Source organism: Argiope bruennichi, chromosome 3 (assembly GCF_947563725.1).
Source record: "Argiope bruennichi chromosome 3, qqArgBrue1.1, whole genome shotgun sequence".
NCBI lineage: Eukaryota > Metazoa > Arthropoda > Arachnida > Araneae > Araneidae > Argiope > Argiope bruennichi.
The window spans coordinates 28,498,291-28,522,981 of record NC_079153.1 but is presented as its reverse complement, the minus strand read 5'-3'; the positions used below and the strand labels follow the sequence as shown (position 1 = coordinate 28,522,981).

At 28.3% G+C, this 24,691-nt stretch overlaps 1 protein-coding gene across 1 annotated transcript in view; it reads left to right on the top strand.

Moving 5' to 3' along the window:
• LOC129963297 (acetoacetyl-CoA synthetase-like) overlaps positions 1–24,354 on the top strand; it is a 34,827-nt gene extending 10,473 nt beyond the window's left edge. The window contains exons 6-18 of the mRNA XM_056077580.1: positions 641–738; positions 1,791–1,905; positions 4,489–4,567; positions 5,791–5,944; positions 9,052–9,129; positions 10,458–10,650; positions 13,044–13,166; positions 13,637–13,750; positions 15,677–15,802; positions 18,585–18,654; positions 20,989–21,047; positions 22,300–22,502; positions 24,188–24,354. Of these exons, the coding sequence (XP_055933555.1) occupies positions 641–738; positions 1,791–1,905; positions 4,489–4,567; positions 5,791–5,944; positions 9,052–9,129; positions 10,458–10,650; positions 13,044–13,166; positions 13,637–13,750; positions 15,677–15,802; positions 18,585–18,654; positions 20,989–21,047; positions 22,300–22,502; positions 24,188–24,334 (1,559 nt within the window). The 3' untranslated portion in view covers positions 24,335–24,354. The remainder of the gene's footprint in view (positions 1–640; positions 739–1,790; positions 1,906–4,488; positions 4,568–5,790; positions 5,945–9,051; positions 9,130–10,457; positions 10,651–13,043; positions 13,167–13,636; positions 13,751–15,676; positions 15,803–18,584; positions 18,655–20,988; positions 21,048–22,299; positions 22,503–24,187) is intronic.
• The last annotated feature ends 337 nt before the right edge of the window (positions 24,355–24,691 follow it).

Here is a 24,691-nt window from a genome sequence, read left to right as displayed (position 1 = left end):
CTGTTGCAATGTAGATATTTTTACAAATTTGTAATATCGTTTTCCGACACAATTAGTTTCCTGGCAAGGAAGGGAATTTTATAGATAGTTTTAATGGATTTTAAAAGGATGTTGAGTAAATGGCATCTTGCCTTGGCGACTAAATTGGAGACCCAGTGCAATCGAGAATATTAGTAATTTCTCCATTAGGATTCGAATCCTAACGTTTGTTGCAGAACCTTCTCTGCCCTGTCAGGAAACTATAAAAAGCTGAGAGAAAAGTTCAGAGTATTCACTAGAGAGACGTAAGTAGACAAGCGAAGTCTCTCTTGAGGAACTGATCTCATGGTAGTCCTTTCCAATCGCTTTGTGCTATTGCAGTTGTTTATTGCCGAATTGCTGCTTCTATATTGCTCTTTACTGCCGTATGCTTAAGTTGTGCTTTTTTGCATATATATTCTGTTTTCATGCAAAATAATGTGTCTATCCTTTATTGAGGTATTTGAATTTTTTTCGCCTTTCAGTACACAGTCCCTATTAATACGACTCTATTCTGCGGCAAAGGAGTGGTAGGCTGTAATTATAAAACACACATAGACACAGACGGAATTTCCTGATTTTACCATTATAATATTAATGACTCAGTTTTTACGTCATGCAGGTATTATGACAAACAGAAAAGAAGCCCTCTTTGCAATGTTAGCTACAACAAGCATCGGAGCAATTTGGAGTGGGCCTCTTCCTTTTCATGGACCTAGAGTATGTATCAACAGTTTTGATTTAAAAGGAAGCCCATGAAATATAATTTAGAAATATGAATAACTGATATTATTCGATTAAAAATATACCGTTAAACTTAGTTTACTCCTCATTCATTTAAAGTAAATGCCGTCGATAAATTTTCCTTGTGTATCAAAGAAAAGTATTTCATGATTTGTACTTTTAGGGGAAAAAGCAATATTAAATATTACATTAATATTAAATCATATTAGAGTGTCTCAACTTGCAAGGGAAATTTGAGCTAATTTTTCTGAATTTTTGAATAACGTGAAACAAATAATGTTCGATTCGTAAAAAGTGAAATTACGTTTCCGAATTTTTAGTATTTGTCTTTCCTATTACTTTGTTGTGTTATAGCATACTAATTTAATTTGTTGATGAAATAGAATAATTTAATTCCATCATTATGATTAAAAATGTATATACAGAAGGAAACAGAAGTAAATTTATTTTAATTTTTTCTTAAATCTTTGAAGAAATTTTAAACAAAACTACTTAAACTCTTATTTAAACACACTTTGTATGTTTCATCGTTATATAAAAATTGCTAATTGAGTTTCAAAAATCAATACTTTATCCGAGGATATATTTTAAAATGATTCATTGCGAATTAACAACAAGTTACTTTACATATTAAACAGCGCTAGAAACTGATTTGAAAAGTTCTCACACGTAACACTTATTTGAAATCTATTAAAATTATTTCTCTGACATTTCTTTCACAAATATTTCTTTCAACAAATTTATTATATGTTATCAAATCAAGTATTTTTTTGAATAAGTAATATGCCTTACGAATTAAAAAAATTCTAAAATTAAAATCAAATGTATGAAATTTTAATAAGCAATGTGATATGATTATATTTCGAATTCTTCATGTACATTTTATGAAAATTCATTCAATTTAGCAATCCTGAAATTATATTTTAGTAATAAAAGTGAGTACAAATTTCCTTAATTAATTGAGAAAATTTTTATGTATTAATGAAATCTATTTTAAGAAAATTTTGTTTTGTTTTTTAATATTACAGATAATTTCAAATTTAGTGAAATTTTTGGATCCAACAATCATATTTGCTTTAGATCATTTCCAGGATGAAGGCAGGCAAATCGATCTATTTGACAAACTTGTAGCTGCTGCTGAAAGTATGTATCAATATTTTTTTAATAATTTTTATTTTATATGAATTATATATATTTCAACGATTTTCGTTTTGCTTGCATTTGAAATATATAGAATTTTATCAACTCATTTTGTCTTCAAGCGTCATTTTAGAAGATTCAAAATCTAAAACCTTGATTAGAGACATGATATTTTTTACTTATCTACTGTCAATGACAATTTAAATGGAGACTACTCACGATTGCAAGTGATCACAATGTATATGAATACAATAATATGAGTATAATATGAATAAGTCATATCACTGACTCTCCGACCCATCCGAATGCACACAGGTAAAGAATACTGAATGACCTGATTTCCGCAACAGCAACATTGGCGGAAACTGTGGTTGAGTCCTAAGGATCATGACCGGCCACGGTACAACCCTTCCCGAAGGAAGTGCGTCCCGTCATCGATGGGAGGAGCCAGATCTTCTACCTTTTATGTACCTATCAGGGTGACGAGATCCAACCAACATACCTGAAGCATCTGATCGTCATTTCGAGGTGCCGATCGGGAGTTTATATAATGTTAATAAGTAATTTTTAGCATGAATATAATTACTTTTAAGATTCATGCGAAGATATACAAAAATAAAACAACTTCTATTTGCAATTCATTGCAACTAAATGAATGCGAATTTACTCTTCAAATGGTTCCGTAATTGAATCTGTTTCGTTTTCTAATTCGGACTTAACTTTTAATAAGAATATTGTATCAATTAAATATTTAGTTTCGTCTTTATCCCAATTTAAAAATGGAGGCCCAAAATGCACAATTTAACTGCATTTTATTCTATTATTTCCGAATAGGCAGGAATGTATCGCAAGTCTACAAGAAGTTGTATGCCTTATATGGGAATAGAGCCTTGAAAGAAAGAGAGTATTAAAATTGGTTTGTCAAATCTTGTTCCTGCGATTTTTCATCAAAAGTGCTCAACGATCGCCTTGTCCAATTGATGAGAAATGTATCAAGGGAATTTTAGATTGCAGAGAAACTCAATGTATTGAATACACGCATTAAAAAATAAAATAAACTTGCTATGTTGAGAAGCTTGATTTATGGATCTACCAACGGCTTTCAAAAATTTATTTGACCAAACGTATTGGCAATTTTAATTTCTTCTGAAACTCGATGAAATTGATCCATTTCTGAAACAACTGATTACTCACCATGACGGTACTTCATAACTAAGTAGATTGATAAAAGATCGTTGACAAAGCAGGATGAACCAGCCCAGAGAACATGACACGTTTCAGTAAAACTTGCACTTTCAGTTTTCCATTTACTTCGTTCAATGTAGAAATCCTTAAATGGTACCAGTTTTAATGATTTAAGTGATGTAATAGCTAAAAATCAGTTTTTTTTTGTTGACAAAAATCATACGTTTTATGAACATGGAATTAGATGGCAAAAACTCAGCTTTATCATATCATTAATAAGGTTTTTGTTATTGCACTTTAAATTTTATTCAAAGATTGTGGTTTTTCTTTTAGATAATTTGGTACATATCAGATCAGATCCATGGCTTATTTAGGATTTCACTAGCTATAGCATTTTATACCTAGCTTTGAAATTTTAAAATAAAATAGAATTAAAAAAAACCCCTATTTGCCTATTTATAGAAAATTAACATTTCATTTTATAAAATAATTCACAATGAATAAAAGAGCATTATAGTTCTATAAAAGCAGAATAAAATAAGAATATCCTATTTTTTCACTTTCTTTATTACAATATTCTATTTTGCTTTAGATTTCTAACAGTCAAAGATATATATTATAACGGAGATGTTTATCAGTATTACTATTATTTTAATTATAATGCATCGGTATGAGGGACAGTAGCAGAAAATTTGCTATCATAAATATATTTGCGAGAAAATTTTATAGCAAATTTAAAATTAGTATATTTCGGCGTTTTTTAAATACTTTTATACAGAATTATATTACAATATTTCAAAAACTTTTTTCATTAAAAAAATCTATTACTTTTTAAAAGTAATATTAAATGTTCTTGTCAAACCAGTCCATTTCTCGTTCGAGTACTTTTAATATTGAAAATTAGAGAGATGGTTTGATATGTGTTTTCAGAATTCTGCCAGTTTTCACTTTGCCATTATATTTAAAATTAAGGGCAAATTAAAAGATTAAAACTTTTAGATATGCCAAAATATTTTTTTTTTAATTTAAAAAATTAGTAATTTTTGTATTATAGCAGCACATTGCAATTTTTAGCTTATTTTTAAATATAGAATATTGGTACAATGGATTGGATTTAATGCATCAGAAATATTATTAAATAAACGAAATGATTAAAATACAATGGAACAGTGGAATCAATTATTGCATTTCCGACTTGGATGAAAAATCCATATCCTGAGATTACGTATAAAACTATGTCTATTGTACAGTCTAAAATGTCTATTTTAAAAGGATTATTTTTTTTATCGAAAGCGAGAATGTCTATTTGAAATCAGTAGAATGAAATTCATGAAAGATGGACATTTAGTTTGTAACAAATTATTATTTGTTTCTTATTTTGACACTTGGCATTTTTTCCAGGCGCCCCGAATCTCAAGAAAACGGTTGTACTAGCTACTCGACCACAAACCGTGAAACGTTTATCAGAGATACAAAAAAGGTGAATGTTAATTTTAAAATGCAGCATCAGTAATATAATGTCATATTTAACAATTTATTTATTTACTTTTCCTTACAAATGCTTTTAAATTTATTTTTAGTATACAAAAATATCACAAAATGTGTATACAAACTTTGAATAACTATTATATAAATAATAAATTATATTTGCCGAAATTTCAAAAACTAATTTCAGTTAATACAAATGAAGATTAAAAGTTATAAACGATATAAGTGCTGAAAAATTCATCACTCGAAATTAGCAATTGAGTAATGCTTTATAATGTGGTAAATGCGAAAAACTTATGTTAGCTCTCAAAATAGTTAAAAAGAAAATGTAAATTAATCGTTACTCTGATACCACTTCAGAGTGAAATAACAGATTTTTGCCATTTCCCATTACCCTAACTTTTGCCACCTGTAGCATTTACCACCTTTAGTCTTCAAATGTAGAATTTTATCACTTACCGGATGCATTCGTATTATTGGCCGTTATTTTCTCGAAACCGCTAATGTTGCAGATCTTTGAAATTCTTAAACTATTGAGCCTGATCATATAAGTCTGAGTTTAGACGCATTCTCAATCTAGCCATATAAGTTTGAATTTAGGCGTATTTTCAGATTAATTATATAAGTCTAATTCAGGTGTATTCTTCTCCATTAACACCCTTTCATTTCAATAAAAACTATATCTAACTTTAAGAAACTCTGTAAGTGTAAATGAAATGGTCATCTAAAACTGTCAAAGAATAGCGATATTCAATTTTTCATAATTCAATTAGTTTTAGTCGAAAAATTACGAAACATTTTTTTTTTGTTTAAATGTGAGCATATTAAAACAATTTTGCTAAATATGAGTAATAGAACTGGAGGATTTAATCAAAATTTAGGCATCAAATTTTTTTTTTAATACTACGTTTTGAGACAGAAAATATAATTTTTAAAGATATATATATATATATATATATATATATATATATATATATATTCACTAAAATATTTTGAAAAAATATATATTTAAAAGAGGTTTCCAGCTGAAAATATATGTTTATGTCTAATGATATGGTAATTAGCCAATTGGTCGCGTTCGAAATAGATATTTTATATAGTTGCCAATCAATTATTTCTCATTATATTTATTTAATTTTTTCAAAAGTTCTTTTATAAAATACTTAACTTCTTATAGTAGTTCTTACAGTAGTTAAAAATATTTTATTTTCATAGCATGCTATTAGAGGATTTTTTGGAAAGTGGAAAAAACCCAGATGGCACAGTGCCGGATCTCATATTCGAACAACTGCCTTTTGACCATCCTATTGCCATTAATTTCACATCAGGAACAACAGGACTTCCTAAAGGAGTTTTACATTCTGCAGGAGTAACTGTTTTTCTAGTTTAATAGTACAATTTCTTTATAAATCAAGTCATGTCGTTAGATAACAGCTCGTAGCATGATTTTGTTCATAGTCTGGCATACTTTCTATAAATTAAAAGAGGCATACTTTCTATAAATTTTACCATGCATCATCTAACATGCATGGTAAAAAAATCTAAATATTTTACAAGGCAAATCATTGGAGTTAGAACTATTAAATTTGATAAATAGGTATTTCTTGAGTTATAAGTGCTAACTAAGGAAGAGACTTTTGAAATTTTAATTAATAATTAATTTAAATTGTAATGATTTTTGCTAAATAACATCAGAGCATATTATCGCGCGAAAAACATTATTATATGTTTTAAAAATTCCAAAACAAAGTTTTCAACGATATAAATTTTATTTCTAGACCGTTTTTTAAATTTTAATAAATTTTTAAGGAAAATTTTAAATATATTTTAGATTTGTAGATACAATATTTTATTTTAGTTACCTGATTTAGATTTATACATACATGCGTTCCAACAATATTAAATACATTTTGTTGTATAAGCACTATTATTATTAATAAATTTGCGAAATAAAATATATATAGACAAATCAAATATTAGGCTATAATGTTTAGGACTAGTAGTTAGAAATCGTTTTGAAATTTATTTATCACAAGGTAAGCACGTTTATAATACGATATCTACTACTTTATCACTAGATATTCGTTTATGCTACGATGATTCTGTTTAGAGTTTAACTGGATTTTGACTCCAAGAACTAATTTAGTTTTTTTTTTCACAAAAGAAAAGAATTAATAATTTATTTTATATAATTCAATATTCTGGAAAATAGCAGCGTTTAAAATTTTTAATTAAAAGAATCCTGAATTTTTTTAACGAACAGAACTTTCAATTCTTTTCACCTCTACAAGTAAAATCTTCTGCAGTGAAAAAGGTGCTTAAAATTGAATCGGAATCACAAGCCATATCATGATTGAGAATGTTACTTACAAAAGTTCCCAGTAACTGAACCTACATTACAGTTTTATTAACAGTAACTCGAACAAGTTTTCTAAATGTATAGAGGCTCATGGAAATGTGCAGAATTGCCTTTCGATCTACAAAGCATGCTGACAGTGTCGTATCGTGTCATCACTAAGCCCCTAGAAACGCCCAGAGTTGCTTTTCAATCTATAATGCATGCTGATAATGTCGTGTCGTAAAATCCTTAAGCCTCTGAAAATGTTCAGAGTTGCCTTTCGAGTTATAACATATACTAACAATTTCGTGTCGTGGTGACATAAAGCCCTTGAAAATGTTCAGAATTACTTTTCGAACTATAATACAGGTTGACAACGTCGTGTCATGGAATCATTAAGCCCCTGGAAATGCCCAGAGTAGTCTTTTGAGTTATAACACATGCTGACGATTTCCTGTCGTGGAGTCATAAAGCCCTGAAAATGTTCAGAGCTGCCTTTCGACCTATAATGTTGACAATGTCGTGTCGTGTAATCATTAAGCCCCTGGAAATGTCCAGAGTTGTCTTTTGAATTATAAGATCGTGCTGACAAGGTCATGCCGTGTAATCAGTAAGATTCTTAAATACTTCCGACATGTTTGGGACAATTAAATCATTGAAGTCATATTCAGCAATGTCTATAGGAGCTTCGAACCCTAAACATTTTAGTAAACGTAACCATGGGAGGATAAGTCCAGAAGCCAAGCCAAACACTATATGCAACATCGAAACCTCTATACCGTTTACGATATATCGTTTTTTTTCAATGTATGCTTAATGGACAAGAGTTAAATAACACTGGCAGAAACGAGCTGTAGTTCTATCATACCGCAACTATATCATGAAATTATTGATGCCATGAAAGTTGGAGCTATTGCTCATCTACTAGTTTCGACACATTTTTCCCCCTAGAAATTTTTGTAATTCCAGATGTTTGGATAAAAAGTATTGGATAATTAAATTTGACCCAAGGCAATGCATGATTTAAAATTTACTTCCAATATGCATACAACAAAGAGTTTCCCAATGCCATCTGCTCCATATAAATGAGGATGTATGTTTTTAAGATTCTGATTTTGGTGCGATAATTTTATTTTCTGGTTTTTATCTGTGGAAAGAAAATAGCTTATAATAATTAAAATATATGTGACCAATGAAAATGCCCCATATAATTTTTTAATAAATAATATTATTTTGAAAAAAGTAAATTTGATGCAAGAAAGCAAAATTTCACTGCAGTTTTACTATTGTGTCTTTTAAATGATTACGTTAATCCCGTAAAACTAGTGGCGTAAACTCCAAAACTCTATGGCATACTATCCAATAAAAGTAAATATCTCTCATTCTTCCTTATAAAACCATGCACTTCGAGACCTCGAATCCTTGCCTAGTATTGTTGAGTGATAGTTACGAAATAAAGATTGTTGGTTGGTTGATGAAGATGACATTTTTATTGATTATATCGCTAGAATATGTATTTTTTGACGCTTTTTTTATCGGCCAAAATTTGACACAAAAACTACAGTTGTAGTCACAAGATAACACACCGAATTTCCTTAATTTAATTCATTGCGTTTACATGTATGCGAAAATACAGACCTACAAATGATCAACCGTTTGAGAGAGTTATCATTTCGGATGCTAAACTTCAGTATCAAATATTATATAACTCTTTGAATTTTGTTCTTATATCATTCACTTTTACTTAATCAACTGGGCAGAGTTTCTGTAAATGAATTTAGTTCATAATTTGAGGGAAATTTACCAATTTGGTCTTAATTTCATATAACAAATTCTAGTCGATTAGCTTAAAGTATTTTTGTGTTATCGTGTTCTCAGAGACATGCAGTCAAACATAATGCCAAAAATGTGTTTTTTTTTCGGATTCCGGAAAGTCTAAATGTGGAGAGTCATCAAAATCTTGTTTTAACGAATTTGAGGATTATAATATTTCTTCTAATTTCGTATATGAAAAAATAAAATGATACAAATTCTAAAGTGCTGCATTTTCTTTGCTCATTGTTGTAACTTGTAATATTTATCGTAGTTCTTTAGTAGTTATAATTTCATCTTTCTTATGAAAAAGCGTTTTCTTTCAGACTTTCATTGCTGTACTGAGAGATTTTGGGATTCATTTGAATTTGAAGGAAGGAGACACAGTATATACTTATTGCCCAGTAAGTTTGCAATTTAAGTATAAATGATTCATCTGATTGTAGTGTCATTTTTTTTAATGAAGTCTACCTAAATCTATACTAAACTGGAAAGGATTCACATAAGCTCTAGAAATGGCGGTGTAGTAGGGTGTTCAGTGTTAAACTACCATAGTTGGATTCTTTTACAACTATTTTTGTTATTATTGCTAATATCCTCATAAGCTTTTTAAATAGGAATTTTTTAAAGATACGGCTAACTGAAACTTACAAGGCCTATGCATAAAAAAATTAGAGTTTGATTTAGTTTCTATGGGACAGATTCCCCAAAGAGTAGTAATTGTTAATTAATAGCGGGAATGGTCTCCATAAAATTTTCTTGCATTCTCTATAATAAAGTTGTTAACCCCCTGCCTTCGGATAAAATTGCGGACCTTAGGTAAGACGACGAATGCTTTTTATGATATTGGCGAAAAAAAGAAATATTGATTGTTGATATAAAATTAGCACTATTACTGATTCAAAATCTTGGTCGTTGGCTTATTGTTCGGCAATTAATTCCTTCCTGTCACTCAGTACTTATTTTTAAATCAAATTCGCGTTTTAGACAGGTTGCTTCCAACTTATTAAAACCAAAATCTGACAAAAAACTACAAATGTAGTCTCAAAACTACATGCCAAATTTCATATATTTAAATCATTGCATTTTTTTAGTTATTGCTATCGTTAGTTTCAAATTTAAAAGGTATTTACACTTCAAATGTTCAGATTCTGTATACCAAATTTTATCTACCTAGCTTTCTTCGTTTTGTAGTTATCGTGTATAATCATACTCAGACAGTCGAATAAACGGTCTTCCAAGTAGATGTAACACAATATTTGAAAACAGAATCTACTGAGGCAAAGCAAACACTAAAAACCAAATTTTATCATTCTGGGTTAAAACGTTTTTGATTTATCTTTGCCATAAATAAACAGGCAACAAAATTCTAATAATGTGTTTTCGATCTCAAGGGGGTTTTAAACATAGAGGTTCTTCAAAATCTCGAGTTCCAATTTTTTGACGATTCCAGTATTTTCTTTGGAATGAAAAATATGAGAAATATATTAGAAAGTAAAAATAAACCATGGTCACTATTTTATTTGAAAGTATTATATTTTAATGATTTTTCAAGCTTTTAAAAAGAAGCCTGAAAATGATTCTCATTTCTGTTTTAAGATGTCACTATTTTCTTAACGAATTTAAATGCTGTAAAATAATCTAGGTATTTTTGTGTCATGGTTTTTTTTTTTTACTTTACCTACTTTTATTCAGCTTTTTAGTGTTCGAATTCAGCTTACTTGTTTCTTAGGTAGGCTGGAGTGTCTGGGATAACCCTATTCCAAGTTTGGCCTTGGGAGTCAAATTGTTCCTCTTCACTGGGAGTGCCGACTATGACAAGAAAGGTTTCACTTTATGGGATTGTCTTTCGAAATACAACATAACTTACGCTTGTCTCACACCTGCCTGCTTTGATTGGCTAGAAAATTACAAAATAATTCCAGGTAAATAATACGTTAATAAACGAAATCACATAATAATTTTACAGGAGTATTCTGATGTATATACTATAGATGTGGGAGATCTTTCATTTTTACTTTTAATATGAAATATTGTAATTTCCAAAAATTCGATCCGAAAAGTCAGTCAAAGATCCTGTATGTCAGTTTGTGAATATGAAAGCTTAATAACGTTTGTAAAGTGAAATTTGATTTATAGTCAGAATTATAGAATTTTTAAAATTTTGATTAAATCAATCAAAGGGTGGATCGTCTGTTGATTCATATATTCGAGCATTAGAGGGCATTTTAAAAATAAGGATGAGACGTTTCCGATGGTCACTTCTCGCTGTCTTGGTGGTTACAAAAAGGGGTGGGAGTTGGTTACTTCCCATCGATGACTGGATGTACTTACCTAGGGAAGGATTGTGCCGTGGCCGGTGATGGCCCTTAGGACTCACCCATAGTTCTCACCAGTGTTGCTGTCACGATGGTCCGGTCATTTAGTTATATCTGTGTGCCTATGGGCGGGTTGGAGTAGTCAGTTAATGGTTATATATTCGTTTGTATGTGTGTCATAAATAAAAATCTTAATGATCTAGATAAATGAAGTTTGAATTATGGTCTTGTCCGAGACTAGACTCTCAAATGAGAAACCAAGTGGATTGAAAGGAAGATTTCTAAAATGGTGTACATTATTACATACATAGCACGAAACACGTTACAATGCATTGACACACAAGAAAGGTGAGGAAAGAAGATAATAATGTTCTTTCTTCTGGTTTACGTGGGTTTTATTATGAATTTTTTATTTTGCAGTAAATGTTTATTTTGTCTTCCTGTATACACGTGTAAGCATTGAGGATTAAGTTTGTAAATATGTTCTAATTTTAGATTTCCAATGCTCTAATTATTTTAATTATATGTTGTAATTTTATGATTATAATTTTTTTAATCCTTTCAAATATATAGAAATTTAAAAAAGAGCTGCGTACAAAAAAAAATCAAATACATCATAAAATTGTAATAACATATTAATTTTACTGGTTATGCGAATATGTAAAATAAATAAAATATGAATGCATAATATAATAAATGAATAAAAATAATAAATAAGATAAATATATAAAATAATAAAAACGATACATAGAATAAATATGTAAAAAGTAGTTTTTGAAAATGTTGGAGCAAACCTTTTTTTTTTTAATTTTTTATGTTTTACTCTATTTTATCTACCGTTATTCTCGTGACCATTACTCTATTTTATTTGTCCTTTCGTCCTTTTCAGCATGCGTTCATTTAGTTTTGTCTAAAATCGCCATTCATGGTTAAATAATTTCAAAATATTTTTAATTTCCAATAACTTCGAAACTTACACATTTTGAAAAGTAACGTTCGCGATTACAGGTCATGTGGTTACACAATGCTTTTTTTAGCATATCTTTAGATTTCTAAAAAAATGTTGGAAAAATTTTATTTAATTTTAGTATTTCTAGAAGATTTATAGGATATATATAAAAGATTCTCTTTCATTCTAATTTCAATTTATGGCAAGAATTCTTCCTCGTGCATTTGTTACTAAGAGCGTTTATTTCTATGATATATTTTTTATAGTGCGTTATCTTACTTTTGCTCTTCAAAATTATGAAATATATCCAGACTTTTATTTTAGTTTCCTGCACATTGAAAAAATTTCAGATATTGTAGAAAACGATACAATCACGGGTAAACAGATCCGAAAAAATAAACTTTTTAAAACTTCAAGAGCCGTTTGTATCAAAATGAATACGATTTTTAAATGTTTTTTTTTAATATTTTGGTCCATTTTGAGATTTAAATTTTTTTAAAAAAATCTACATTTTGCAATTAATTTTAAAATATATAAAAAAACTTCTTATGTGTCTTTACTTAAAGAGAGAAATAACCCGTAACTTTAACAGTTTTATAGCCGAATTTTCAAAACAAGTTCAATAAAATATCATCATTATAAACAAATGCATAAAAATACCATTATTTTTGTAATAATGGATAGTCATAAGAAATGCAAAATAATATTATTATTATCCGTATTGTCGAATTGTTATAACTAATGCAAAAAGAATATTATTATTTTTTAAAACTAGATTGTCATAAGAAGTGCATAAAGAATATCATTATTATCCTTATTATCGAATTGTTATAACAAATGCATAAAGAATATCATTATTATATTTATTATCAAATTGTCATAAAATGTTATTATATTTATCATCAAATTATTATATTTAATATATTATTAAATTTATTATCAAATTATTAAAACAAGTATACAAAAATATATTATTATTACCTTTATTATCGAATTGCCAACAAATTGCATAAAAATACAATCGATGGATATAACTATATTTTTTTTCTAGAGCCTGGAATGAATTTCGACAGTTTAAAAATAATTGCACTTGGAGCCAGTCCATCAAAAATAAGAAACTTTGATTTTTTACACAAGCATGCTAAAAAGGATCTTTTTGTTAGCAGCATATACGGTAAGCAATAATATTATTCGAAAGTGTAAGGTAAAGTTATCGTTTATTTAAATAAATTGATAATTAACTTTTCAATAAATTGATAATTAACTTTAAAGATAAAGCGTTTTTCTAGCTCTTTATTTGTTGAGAAACAATAAATTCTTTAATGACATAAAGTTTTTAAAAAAAATTGGTATCAAAATAAATTCTTCATTTAAAAGAATTTTAATCGTCTTATTTTTACAATTTCATATATCAAGCTATTTTTAAGAGAATAAATAATAATAAACGATAACCAAATCTCAAAAATCAGATGTATTAGTTAAAAATAAGGAACAAAATAGTTTTTAAAAAGAAATAAAGTAAATTTGAATAAATAATTCAAAAATTAATGCAATTTTTATTTTAAATAAAATATCGAGTGGTTTGTCTCAGAACATTCAGAATATTTGTCTGTATTTATGCTGTTTTATCATGGCATTTTCTAGGTGCGACAGAAGTATTTGGAGCCTTCTCGGGATTTGATTTGAACCTACCTGGTTATGCAAGCGAGTGTCAAGTCCCTGCACTAGGAGTGGACTTGCATGTTTTTGATGAACAAGGTAAATTATGAGATCTATCGAATTAATAAGAGTTTCTAAGACTGAGTCCAATTTTGAGTTAAGCGTGAATGTTTCAATATGACTTGCCATTAGTTTTTGATGTTACATTCTTTATATGCGTTTCATGCGTTGTTCTTCTATTATGAATACTCATACTTGAAAGGTCATAATGAGGAAAAAAGATGTCATAAATTTGAAAATAATAGCGGTACTATTCTTCCAGAAGAACTCAATTCATCGCCAAACATGAATACTGTTGTGAAAAATTCAAATTTATTTTTAGAAGTATTATTTTTTTGAACTTTAATAAGGAAGAAAATAAACGGATATTAATCATGTCCGAATAGAAATCGAATTTTTAAGCCAATTTGTCATAGCTATTTTGTCATAAGTCATTGCTATAGCCAATTTGTCAAATTCGTTATAATGGAGGTAGAATAGCATTAAATGTAAGCTGCAACCTCCATCAAATTAAAAGAGTTTCAAGTTATCTCATTACTTTTTTTTTCAGAATGGTATGTTGAATCTAACACAATGTGCACTCTCCGATTTTTTCGGATATGAAAGAGTTACGGATTTGCATGAAATATTGTATAATATTATGCTTTAACTTTTAATAAAATATTCTTATTATTTCAGTAAGCATTTAGGCACAATTTTTTTCAAATGTCTTAATGCTGATAATGTGCCGGATATTTCCAATCGGACAAAATATCTACCAAAAATTATCAGAAAAATAGGCGTCTTTCCACATTAAAGAACAAATTCTCAACAAGGAATTACTTTTAATGTTTTTCAAATCTAAAGAATGAAACAGTGAAGATTTCAGTATCAGAAAAATCAATCATACAATTTCATACAATTCTGAAGGATAATCTAAAAAAGCATCGCGTTGTAGGAATATTAGCCTTATCTTTTGACTGATCATCAAAACTTTAACCATGTAATGTCTTGATCTAGACTGATCAAATAACGAAGAAAATTTCCAGACGATTCTTTATTTTAGAGCCCTATATATACAAAAGAACAACTTTTTCTAATCTTGGTTAAATAAATAGTTATTTACACCTGTAGTAGGAGACACAGCAGTCGCAGTCGAAGGGTTTTATTGAAACTCAGTTTGTTCTCGAACTCCGAACTCATGGGCGTAGTCCAACAGTCTGCTTGCAATTCGTTTCTTCTCTTCTAAAAAAAATCTCCGCACTTTATTTCGGCGACAATCTCCGCCTCTTAATTTACATTGGTCATTTGAGCTCTCTTTCGGCCAATCGGTATTCAGCAATATGCTCTCTCAGTGGCGCCAGTCGGCCTTGGGAAGATCCTTTGCGTGATGCACCTTTCATAAGTGACTATTCTTTGAACACGGAATTATCATAGTCCTTTCACAATGAGAAACATTTAGCATCCAGATGTTTGGACACCCCTTTCTCTTTGAAGGACTCTCAATATCTCTTGGACGAAGAATTCCCACATGTGGTTTTTCACTGTAGTCGCTAATGAATAGATGCAAGACCACCCAGGTGGAAAGATCCACCCTGGCTATCTCGAAGAGTTTAGTAAGTAACAGCGACGACACAGTTGACTGTAAATGTCTTAGCAGTACTGGGAAACGGGGAATGTTACAACCATATCAGAGATAATCAGGGATTATTGGATCTTTCAAATGAGATTCAAACCTTTTTTCGTATCGTGCCATATTTGAACCTGCGGATTTTGCCTTTCCCCTTAAATTCCCTTTAAAAGACAAAATGCAAGCACACATGCAATAAGCATCTTTGAGTTTTATAAATATATACGAAAGAGTGCAACTACTTTTAATTACGATAATTATTTATTTGAATTAATTTTCCTTTCGACTAGTTTTATATTTTTATGATAGCTATTAAATAAATTTTGTATATTTAAATAAAAATTTGTCTTGTTTAGGAAAATCTGTTATTGGCCAACGAGGAGAAATGGTTGTGAAAACACCAACCCCGTCTTTTCCTGTTTATCTTTGGAAAGATGAAAATAATGTCAAGCTGAATGAAACTTACTTTTCCAAATATCCAGGCACGTAGTTTTGATTTTTGCTAGGAAATAAAAACCTGATTTAATTTTATTATAAATACATCAGTTTATAAACTTATACATTATGCAAAATTATTCTAAATAAGGTGAGTCAAAAATGAAAGTTTTGCTTTCAAATTGCAACAGATAGTGTGAGTAGTTGCTGAATTCATTGCAAAAGTAAATACTACAAATTAAAAGTTTATCAACATGTGTAGCTTCATGATACTGTCAGTAGTATCATGAATTTTATCATAAAACAATAGCAGCTATGTTTTATGATAAAATTCAAGTGTGTAGTACAATTTTAATTGTAACATGCCTCCATAACAGTAACAGTAACCACATTCATATAAGTTATAGATCCGTATGCAGGTATTTTCTACGTAACTCGCAAAAATATAACATAGCCTACAATATAGATATCGTGTTGGCTGAATATTTATTACATATCATTTGTTCTTAATATTTACCTGCTGTTCTCTGTTTTTTCAAGTTGAGAGACCAATATATTGATGTGATGCTAAGAAGTATAGCTTGCCTGCCCATCATATTGTTACTTGCTATTATTATTACTTATTTGAATACATCCATAGCAGTTCCAGCAGACAACATCGATAGATGCATATTGCAAAATATTGAAAAACAACTGCATTACAACTGTATGCATGTTTCTCAGATAAAGGAGCGTATTCAAGAAAAGTCTTCGAGCTTTGCATTCACCACTTGAATATATTACTTAAAGAAGTAACATATTCAAATTAGTTTGTAAACAATTGCAGTAAATACTTGTTACGTAATAAAGCATTGAAATCAGGATTACCATTATAATCGTTTTCGGCCACTTTGCATATTAAATGGAGAGTCAATTTAGAATTTATAATGATGAAAATTCAGTACTCATTAATACGTACATAATTCAGACTAAATCATTTTAAAATATCTCATTTATTTTCATTGCTATTGAGATCTGTATATAAAGAAATAAAACTGAAGATTGAACATAAAAAAAGGCTCGTAGAATGCAATGAATGAAGGGGAAAAATGATTATCTTCAGTAAAATTTTGCTCTAGAATACTTCACAGTTGTTTAATTTGCACTGCTACTCTTGAATTACATCCATGATTTCTTATGGAATAAAAAACAAAGTTTGGTAAAACATAGCCGATATTAGTAGAAACGATGGATGAAATTATACAATTGGGAACTCATCACCATTTAATAGATTTTGGATTCACTATTGCGAAATGATCAAAATTACATATAGTTTGCTACGCAAAGTTGGATACATTCTAATCCTTTTTCTAATAGATTGCATTTCATTCCTGTAATTAACTTTGAAATATATAATGTTTGATTTGTTTCTATAAATTTTTGAGAAAGCAGATATATGTATATAAATACAGAGAATACAGATATGCGTACTTTACATTTTGTATCAAGTTGCATAACTTTGCAATACTGCTATCTAAATTTGTGAGTTGTTTAATACATTATATTGCGCTTATGCTCATTTTTTTATTTTTATTGAAATTTAAAATATTTCTTATGGCCTATTCAGTCACGGTTTTTCTCATTTAAAATGTCGCATAAAAGAACGGTCCCATTTATATGTTCCCATAAATAGAATTTAAAAGAAACAGGTCCATTTGCAAATTTCTATCTTTAATACTCTACAATAATCTCTGAAAAGTCAGAAAAAAATCGTCTTGCAGATGACGAAAACAGCAAAACTTTATTTAAAAAAATGTATTCCTGGTAAAATAAATTTCTAGGAATATGGTTATGACTGATGACGAAATGCTCTCATGTATTTCGTTGAATCCAAAAATTGTGACACTCTCACGTAGGCCAATGTTTTAAAGACGATAATATTTTCAAAATGAAAGTTCTTATCATGGAATAATTTTGCGTTCTTGCATAGCCCTCTTCGTGTTCAGATGAATTTTTTCTTTAAAAAATTAATTAAAATGAAATGGTTAATGAAATTTTCTACAGCATTTTCCACAGAAAAAACAAAACGAAATTAACCATTGCTCTAATAATACTTATGATTCAAACTCATATCGTCATGTAAACATTTAAATTTGAAAACATAAAATGTCCTCTTTTTAAATAATGGATAATTTGTTATCCCTTATTTTTTTAGAATTGTAAAAGAGAGCAAATTTGATTCGTTTTAAGATAAAGTAGAAGATTCTGAATGCGTACTTAGAATAGAAATTTGGACATGAAATGAATGTTCATTCAATATATCATTTTTTCCTCATATGGGATGATAAGAGTAGAACAAAACTATAGACATTATTATCATTCATTTAATATTAAGCGAATAAATCGAAAAGGGATGTAAGAAAAAGCGTGATTTCTTTCTTATATATTAAATATAAGAAAGAATCTAAGAGGGAATGCTATTAAAATGATGCAATGAATGCGCTTACAAGTTACCTGAAATTGGAATAATTTGAAAGAGTTCAATTAATTTTTATAAATTTCCGAGAACGATATATTCAACATCCAAAATCCACTATTTGAATTACAGAATATTTTTAAACAGAAATAGTCTGTAATTCAAATTTTTGATTTTTTTTAATACTTTTGATGACAGCTATTTTCTTTAACCATTGCGCTAGGTTTGCACAATGAAATGAAAGTCCTCATTTTTTATGGCATTGTGAACATTCGTTATAAGTATTCCTTCATAATTTTTGATATATTTCATAATTATTTGAATGATTTTATTGTGTAATATACAGTTTGGTTATGGGCATATTTTTTTCTCAGGTGTTTGGAGACAAAGTGACGAAGGATGGATTAACCCTAAAACGAAAGGGATCGTGGTGATAGGTAGAAGGTGAGTGAATAAAAGTTATTGTTTGAATCAGTTTCAAGATTTTACCCAATTTCTTCAATCTTTTGGCAACTGAAGAGTTGTATATGGTCCATTCACATTTTAAAATTACAAACGGGATTAATTACTTAACCTCTTAACTGTTTTCGCCGTATGCCATACATGCATCGATTTATCGAATTTTGATAGTTGTAAGCAAAAAATAAACCATTCATAATGATTATAATTAAATATTAAAATTACTTCGAATATATATATAAGTCAAGTATTCAATGTATTTCCATTTCAATCAAAATAAGAAAATATTCCCAAAATAGAAGGTGTCATCTTATTAGATAATAAAGAAAATAAAACAGTTAAGTGGTTCATTTAAAACTTTTTATATGTAACCCAGTTATACAATAAGTGCAAATGCACACAATTTATGTTTAAATAAAGGTAAATAATGTAAATATATAAATATGTTCTTATTATAATTAATCTAATCGAGATTAATATATAAAAAGTAAGTTTTTATCTTTGAGATTATTATGTTCCAGGTTTTGATTGAAACACTATATATGTTCTGAGAGAAAATACTTCCAAAAAAGTATTTGCCTTATATGGAAGCCAATATTTTGGTTCTCATAGAAAAAAATGTAAATATATCTACAATAGAAAGGTTATAAAGCATCTGAAAATATTTTTCAATCATATATTTTTTATAGAAATATTATTTCTTAATTTATCATTACAATTTGAAAAACAAAGTATGAATGCAGTGGGCTGAAATATATGCTGGATTATTTATTTCGCTAAAATAATCATTTTGCTCAGATTTAATATCGATGCTACGTAATAAATATGTTTTGCTAGAAGCAGAAGCTCTGAGTAAACTTGGAAAATTAGATCTAAGAAAAATTGTCTTTTTTTTTGTTAAAACTCCAAAAATATCTTTAAAAAATATTGGAACAAATATAATATAGATACTGCATCATACGTCTGTTAACAGAAATTCCCAATAATATTTAAGAAATCGCAGTGGACTTAAGACTAATTTTAGATTACATGTTCTTTGGCAAGATGAAATTCTGTATTCCTTTGATTCTAAAAATTTCACTTCCATCATTCTCTTTTTTTATTATATGATATAAAGTATGAGAAAAGTTTTAGAAGAGCAAAAATTCTTCTTATTATCGGCATAAAATTTCAGGAGCGATTTGGAGAACAATATTTATGAACTCAACCTTTGTAGCATCTTTTACTCAATAGTTTCCCAAATGGCCGCAAAATCTCAGATGAAAGTTAACGAAATTTCTTGAAAATAGATAAGAATTTCTCTTCTATAAATATCGGCTGCTAATATTAAGTTTCAAATATTCAAGATTTTGCTCTTTAGAGACTTCTTAGAGGGAAAATTAATTCTTAAAAACTAATTCTAAAAAAGAATAGCAGTTACCAAAAGATTGTACAGGAATTTAATTTCACATTTTAATAAATGATTTTCAGGCTTTTTTTATCAATATAAATGTAAAAATCAGAACTCCGATAGGATTACTTTCATCAGTTATTACACTTAAAAAAAGTAATTGGAAATGTGGTTAATCTTTTGGAATTTGGCTCTACATTATTATGTCCTTTAATGAAGTAAAAAAATACAATGATATAAAAAATAAAATATTGATAGAACGGTTTGCAGGTATTTTATTCGGTGAGAATTTTATTCATTTTGAATGAAAAAAAAAATGCTTTATATTTTTTGTAATAAAAATAAACTGTTTGCCAGTATTTTAATTTGATCATGTTTATAGGCTGGTTCCTGTCTGTAAAAATAGTGCAAATGATTAGGCAGAGTTTTGTGTAGAAAATCGTGAAGGCAGAATTTTGGGTTTGTTATTAATTTTGACATAGAAAATATTTCGTAAAAAAAGCTTTCTGAATTTTCATTTGATGTTTAAATCAGAATTAATAGACATTTTAATATTTTCTATAATAACTGGAAAGCATATTTTCACACAAAATTATTTTTACAAAATTTTAATTCCTGCGTTTTAGTTATATCATTTTTATCTCCGTACGATTTTTCTTCACAATTTATGCATTTTTCAAAATATTTTTTTAAGCATTCTTTTACAATAATTGTTTTACCTACTACACTTATGCACACATTCCTGCATTTTTATACATATTTTTATGCATATTTATATTTAGCGTTCATGTTTTCTTTGCTATATAACAAGAAATTTATTTTATATATTCAATATGGATAGGTGAATCTAGCTTAAACCTCTCTGTTTCAGTTGACAGATTCAAACCCCTCTCATTTTTTAAATATAAAACATTATTTTTTCTTTGCAGTGACGACACTCTTAAACAAGATGGAGAACGCTTCTGTGCCGGCGACATTTACTTTGGGAGTGAGTAACTTCACCATATTGGATTTCAATTTGTTTTCGTTTTGTTTAAAATTGGAGGTTATGGCGGTAAAGTTTTTGAAAATTTATGAATTTTCAATGAGTGCTTATAACACATTATTCAACGCCCGTTTAATTTCATAAAACTATGACTCGTCCTTTAAATGTTATGTTATTGGATGAACATTGAATTTTTAAATATTAGTATTAAAGTCACGACCTTTTTATATGACTTAATTTATAAATAATTTTATTATAAGAGTAATATAAAATAGTAAGTTAGCTTCATTTCATTGCATATTATAATGAAGACTTGGCAATTTATAATAATGCTGTAAGATGAATTTTGCTCTCAATAATCTTCACGGGCCAAATATGTTCAATAATTTATTCTATTGTTATTGCGAAAGCCATTTAAATATACCATTTAAATGCGAAATATTTTTTAAAAATTAAAGAAATGTCTGTCCTTTTTTTTGGTGCTGAAAAGAGGTATAAAAAATCTTTTAGATTAGAGATTTATCAAATGATTTACTTATAATTTTGCAGATTGCTTAAGAATTATATTAGCTAGTTGCTGAATTAAAAAGTAAGTCCTATCTCCCTTTAAAAAATTGCATTTCAACAAACAAATAACGTGACATAGCGTTTTTTTTTCATGCTGTGAAACATTAAAATAACTATAGAATATTTCTAAATGAATAGAAAACTTATTCGGTAGTTTAGAAACTGCAGAACATATTGATAAGTTATTACATCAAATTTGAACAAAAAAAGACATGCATTAGATTTTAATTTATGAGGTTTTTCGCAAAAAAGTCTGTCAAAGATTAGAATTTTAGAAAATAGTTTTTAAAGCTGTAAAATAGCATTAAAACACATATAAAAGAAAACATAAAAATCAGTGTAACTTTCCAAAAATTAGACTTAGAAATAACAATTTTATAAAGAAAATTGTTCAAACATTAAGAATATTAAATTAAAAAAATTAACTTCAAAAAAATTTTTTTTTCAAAAAAATCGACATTTTAGCGTAGTTATCTAAGAAAATAAAGAGTTGTTCCTTTGTTTGGCGGGGACATCTTTATGAATACGATATTTTTATAAAATAAAATTATAAGCCACTGGAAAAGAAATATTGAAATACATTTATTTATAAGATCTTATAAATAATATTAAAATAATAAGATTCATCTCATAAGTTAAGTTATCTTATATATAAATGAGTTTTTTTTAAGATCTTTAATGATTATAGTTGATAAGCTAGAAGAGCTGGAAGATTACATCTGTGTGGGCCAGGACCGGTGGGATGGAGAAACGAGAGCAGTGCTCTTCGTTAAACTGAAGAAAGGACACACTTTCACACCCGAATTGAAGGAAAAAATTATCGATAGTATATCTAGAGAAGTGACAGTTGATATCGTGCCCAAGCTCATATTAGAAATTCAAGATATACCGGTAAGTTCATTAACTGTGTGTATTATTTACTGAAATGTTAAATCTTTTAAATTTTGACCAATAGCTATCATATCCCTCGCAATTTCAAAAAATTATATTTTAATTGCGAAATTATAAAAATTTTTCAATTATTAAACTATGGATATAATCAATGGCAAATCAAGTTTGTAGGACAAAGAAAGCTTTTAGCTACCACATCACCGGTGAATGATATAATGTAGTGTAATCTATACTAATAATAAAGGAGAACGCGTATGATGGCGCTCTACAGATCAGAACGTTTGACCTACTGCTATCAAATTTGGCACACTGGAGCATTTTTTTTTGAAATTGTAATTAGAATTTATTTAATTAAAAATTAAATTAAATTGTGCTGTTTTTCCATGATAACTTCAGAAAATATTATTGTACAAAAATAAATTTTATCGTTTCATTTTTTGAAATGTCTTTTAAATTATAACTATTTAATATTAGTGCAAAACTTTTGGCAATTTAAAAAAAAATTTTTTTTGCCTATATTTTGATAATAAATTATATTATTGATCAGAAGTTCAAATTGTTTTCATTGCTTCATCAACAATCTAATCATGTAATTTTTTTTCCATTTTTGAAAGTTAAAAAAAGATTTTGTTTAGCATTTATGTAGTTTACGAGATATATAAAAAAGTGAAATTACAATAATGTGAAATTTAGATATGAATGAACCGAATATTTACGTTTTTATTAGCTTTATAATTCTGTCGGACTATCTCCATTAGTAAGGTACATGTACACGATTAACGAACTGATTAAAATAACAAGGCTTCAATATCAGATAATTTGACGGAATCGTGAACATGGAGTTAGAAAAAACAATTTTTCTATAATATAATTAACACTCCCGGTGAACAAGCTGATCGCCTGTGGCGACTAGTTATAAAATAATGATTAGATTTTAAAATGATTTAACTACAAAAATATAAATAGCATTCATCAGAGCCAACTGGGGAAAGAAAAAAGTCTATAACAAATTTTTAATTTTAAGCTTTCACTTCTCCACTCGAGATACCGATTGCAATGCTTATTCATTTTCATATTAATCAATAAAAGGAACGATAAAATTTATTTTTTACATCGCTTACCTCAAAGCGAGCAGAATATTTTTTTTGGTGTTGTTTTAACAAACAAGGAATCATTATCGTTTATACAAGGAATCATTATCGTTTTTTAATACAGCGAGCATTCCAAAATTAAATGACGGATAAATCGGGCCATTGTACCATTCTGGATTGTTTTCACTATTCTGGGTCTTTGGTTTGCTCTGTTGAAGAAATAGGGCTGGAAAATGAGTTTCACAGGATGCAGTGAATAAAATTCTAAATTCGAATTCAAAATTTACACAGAGGCTATATCATACAAAATTTGTACTGGAAGATTAATTTATTCAGTTACAGCAGAAGAAAATATTGAGTTGACTTATTGCATATTTATGATAATGATGTTTTAGATCATTTAGAGGTAATTCATTTTAATTTATTTAAAGAATAATGCCTTCTTTGTAGTAGCTACCGAATTCATTTTGTTTCATTTTTTCGTATTTAAATATTCTTTTTACACATATAAATACCTTCTTAAATATTTTCATGTTTCAATAAGATACCGCATTTTTTCTATTCACATTAATTGTACTTTTATTTTATTTTCAGTACAATCTCAACCACAAACGAATGGAGAGTACAGTACGAAAAATACTAGCAACCAATTCAATTCCAGAAGTGTCAAACATCAAGAACCGTGAGAGTCTACAGTATTATCTCAACATTCCAGAAATACTGAGCTACAATGAGCATTGATGGTTCAGATAATTTGGAGCTTACATCGTTTTTTTTTGTTTGTTGTTTTTTAAAATTTTTTTCAGAAACGAACAATTTGTACAAGTTGGTTTGTAATGCATCCAGAAATGCAAAATACAATAGTGTCATTTATAAATTTGAAGTGATGATTAATTTTATTTCATGATTCACAGTTTTATTTTCACAGATATCTGATAATGTCTCTCCCATTTTAAATCTAATTTAAATTTATCATTAACCAAATCTGTATTTGCATCATATTATTATAGTGATAAAAGGAAAAAAATAATAAATTTTACTCTATGCTTCTTTTATTTTTTTATTTAATAAGAGTTATTAATATTAAATAAAAAGTTG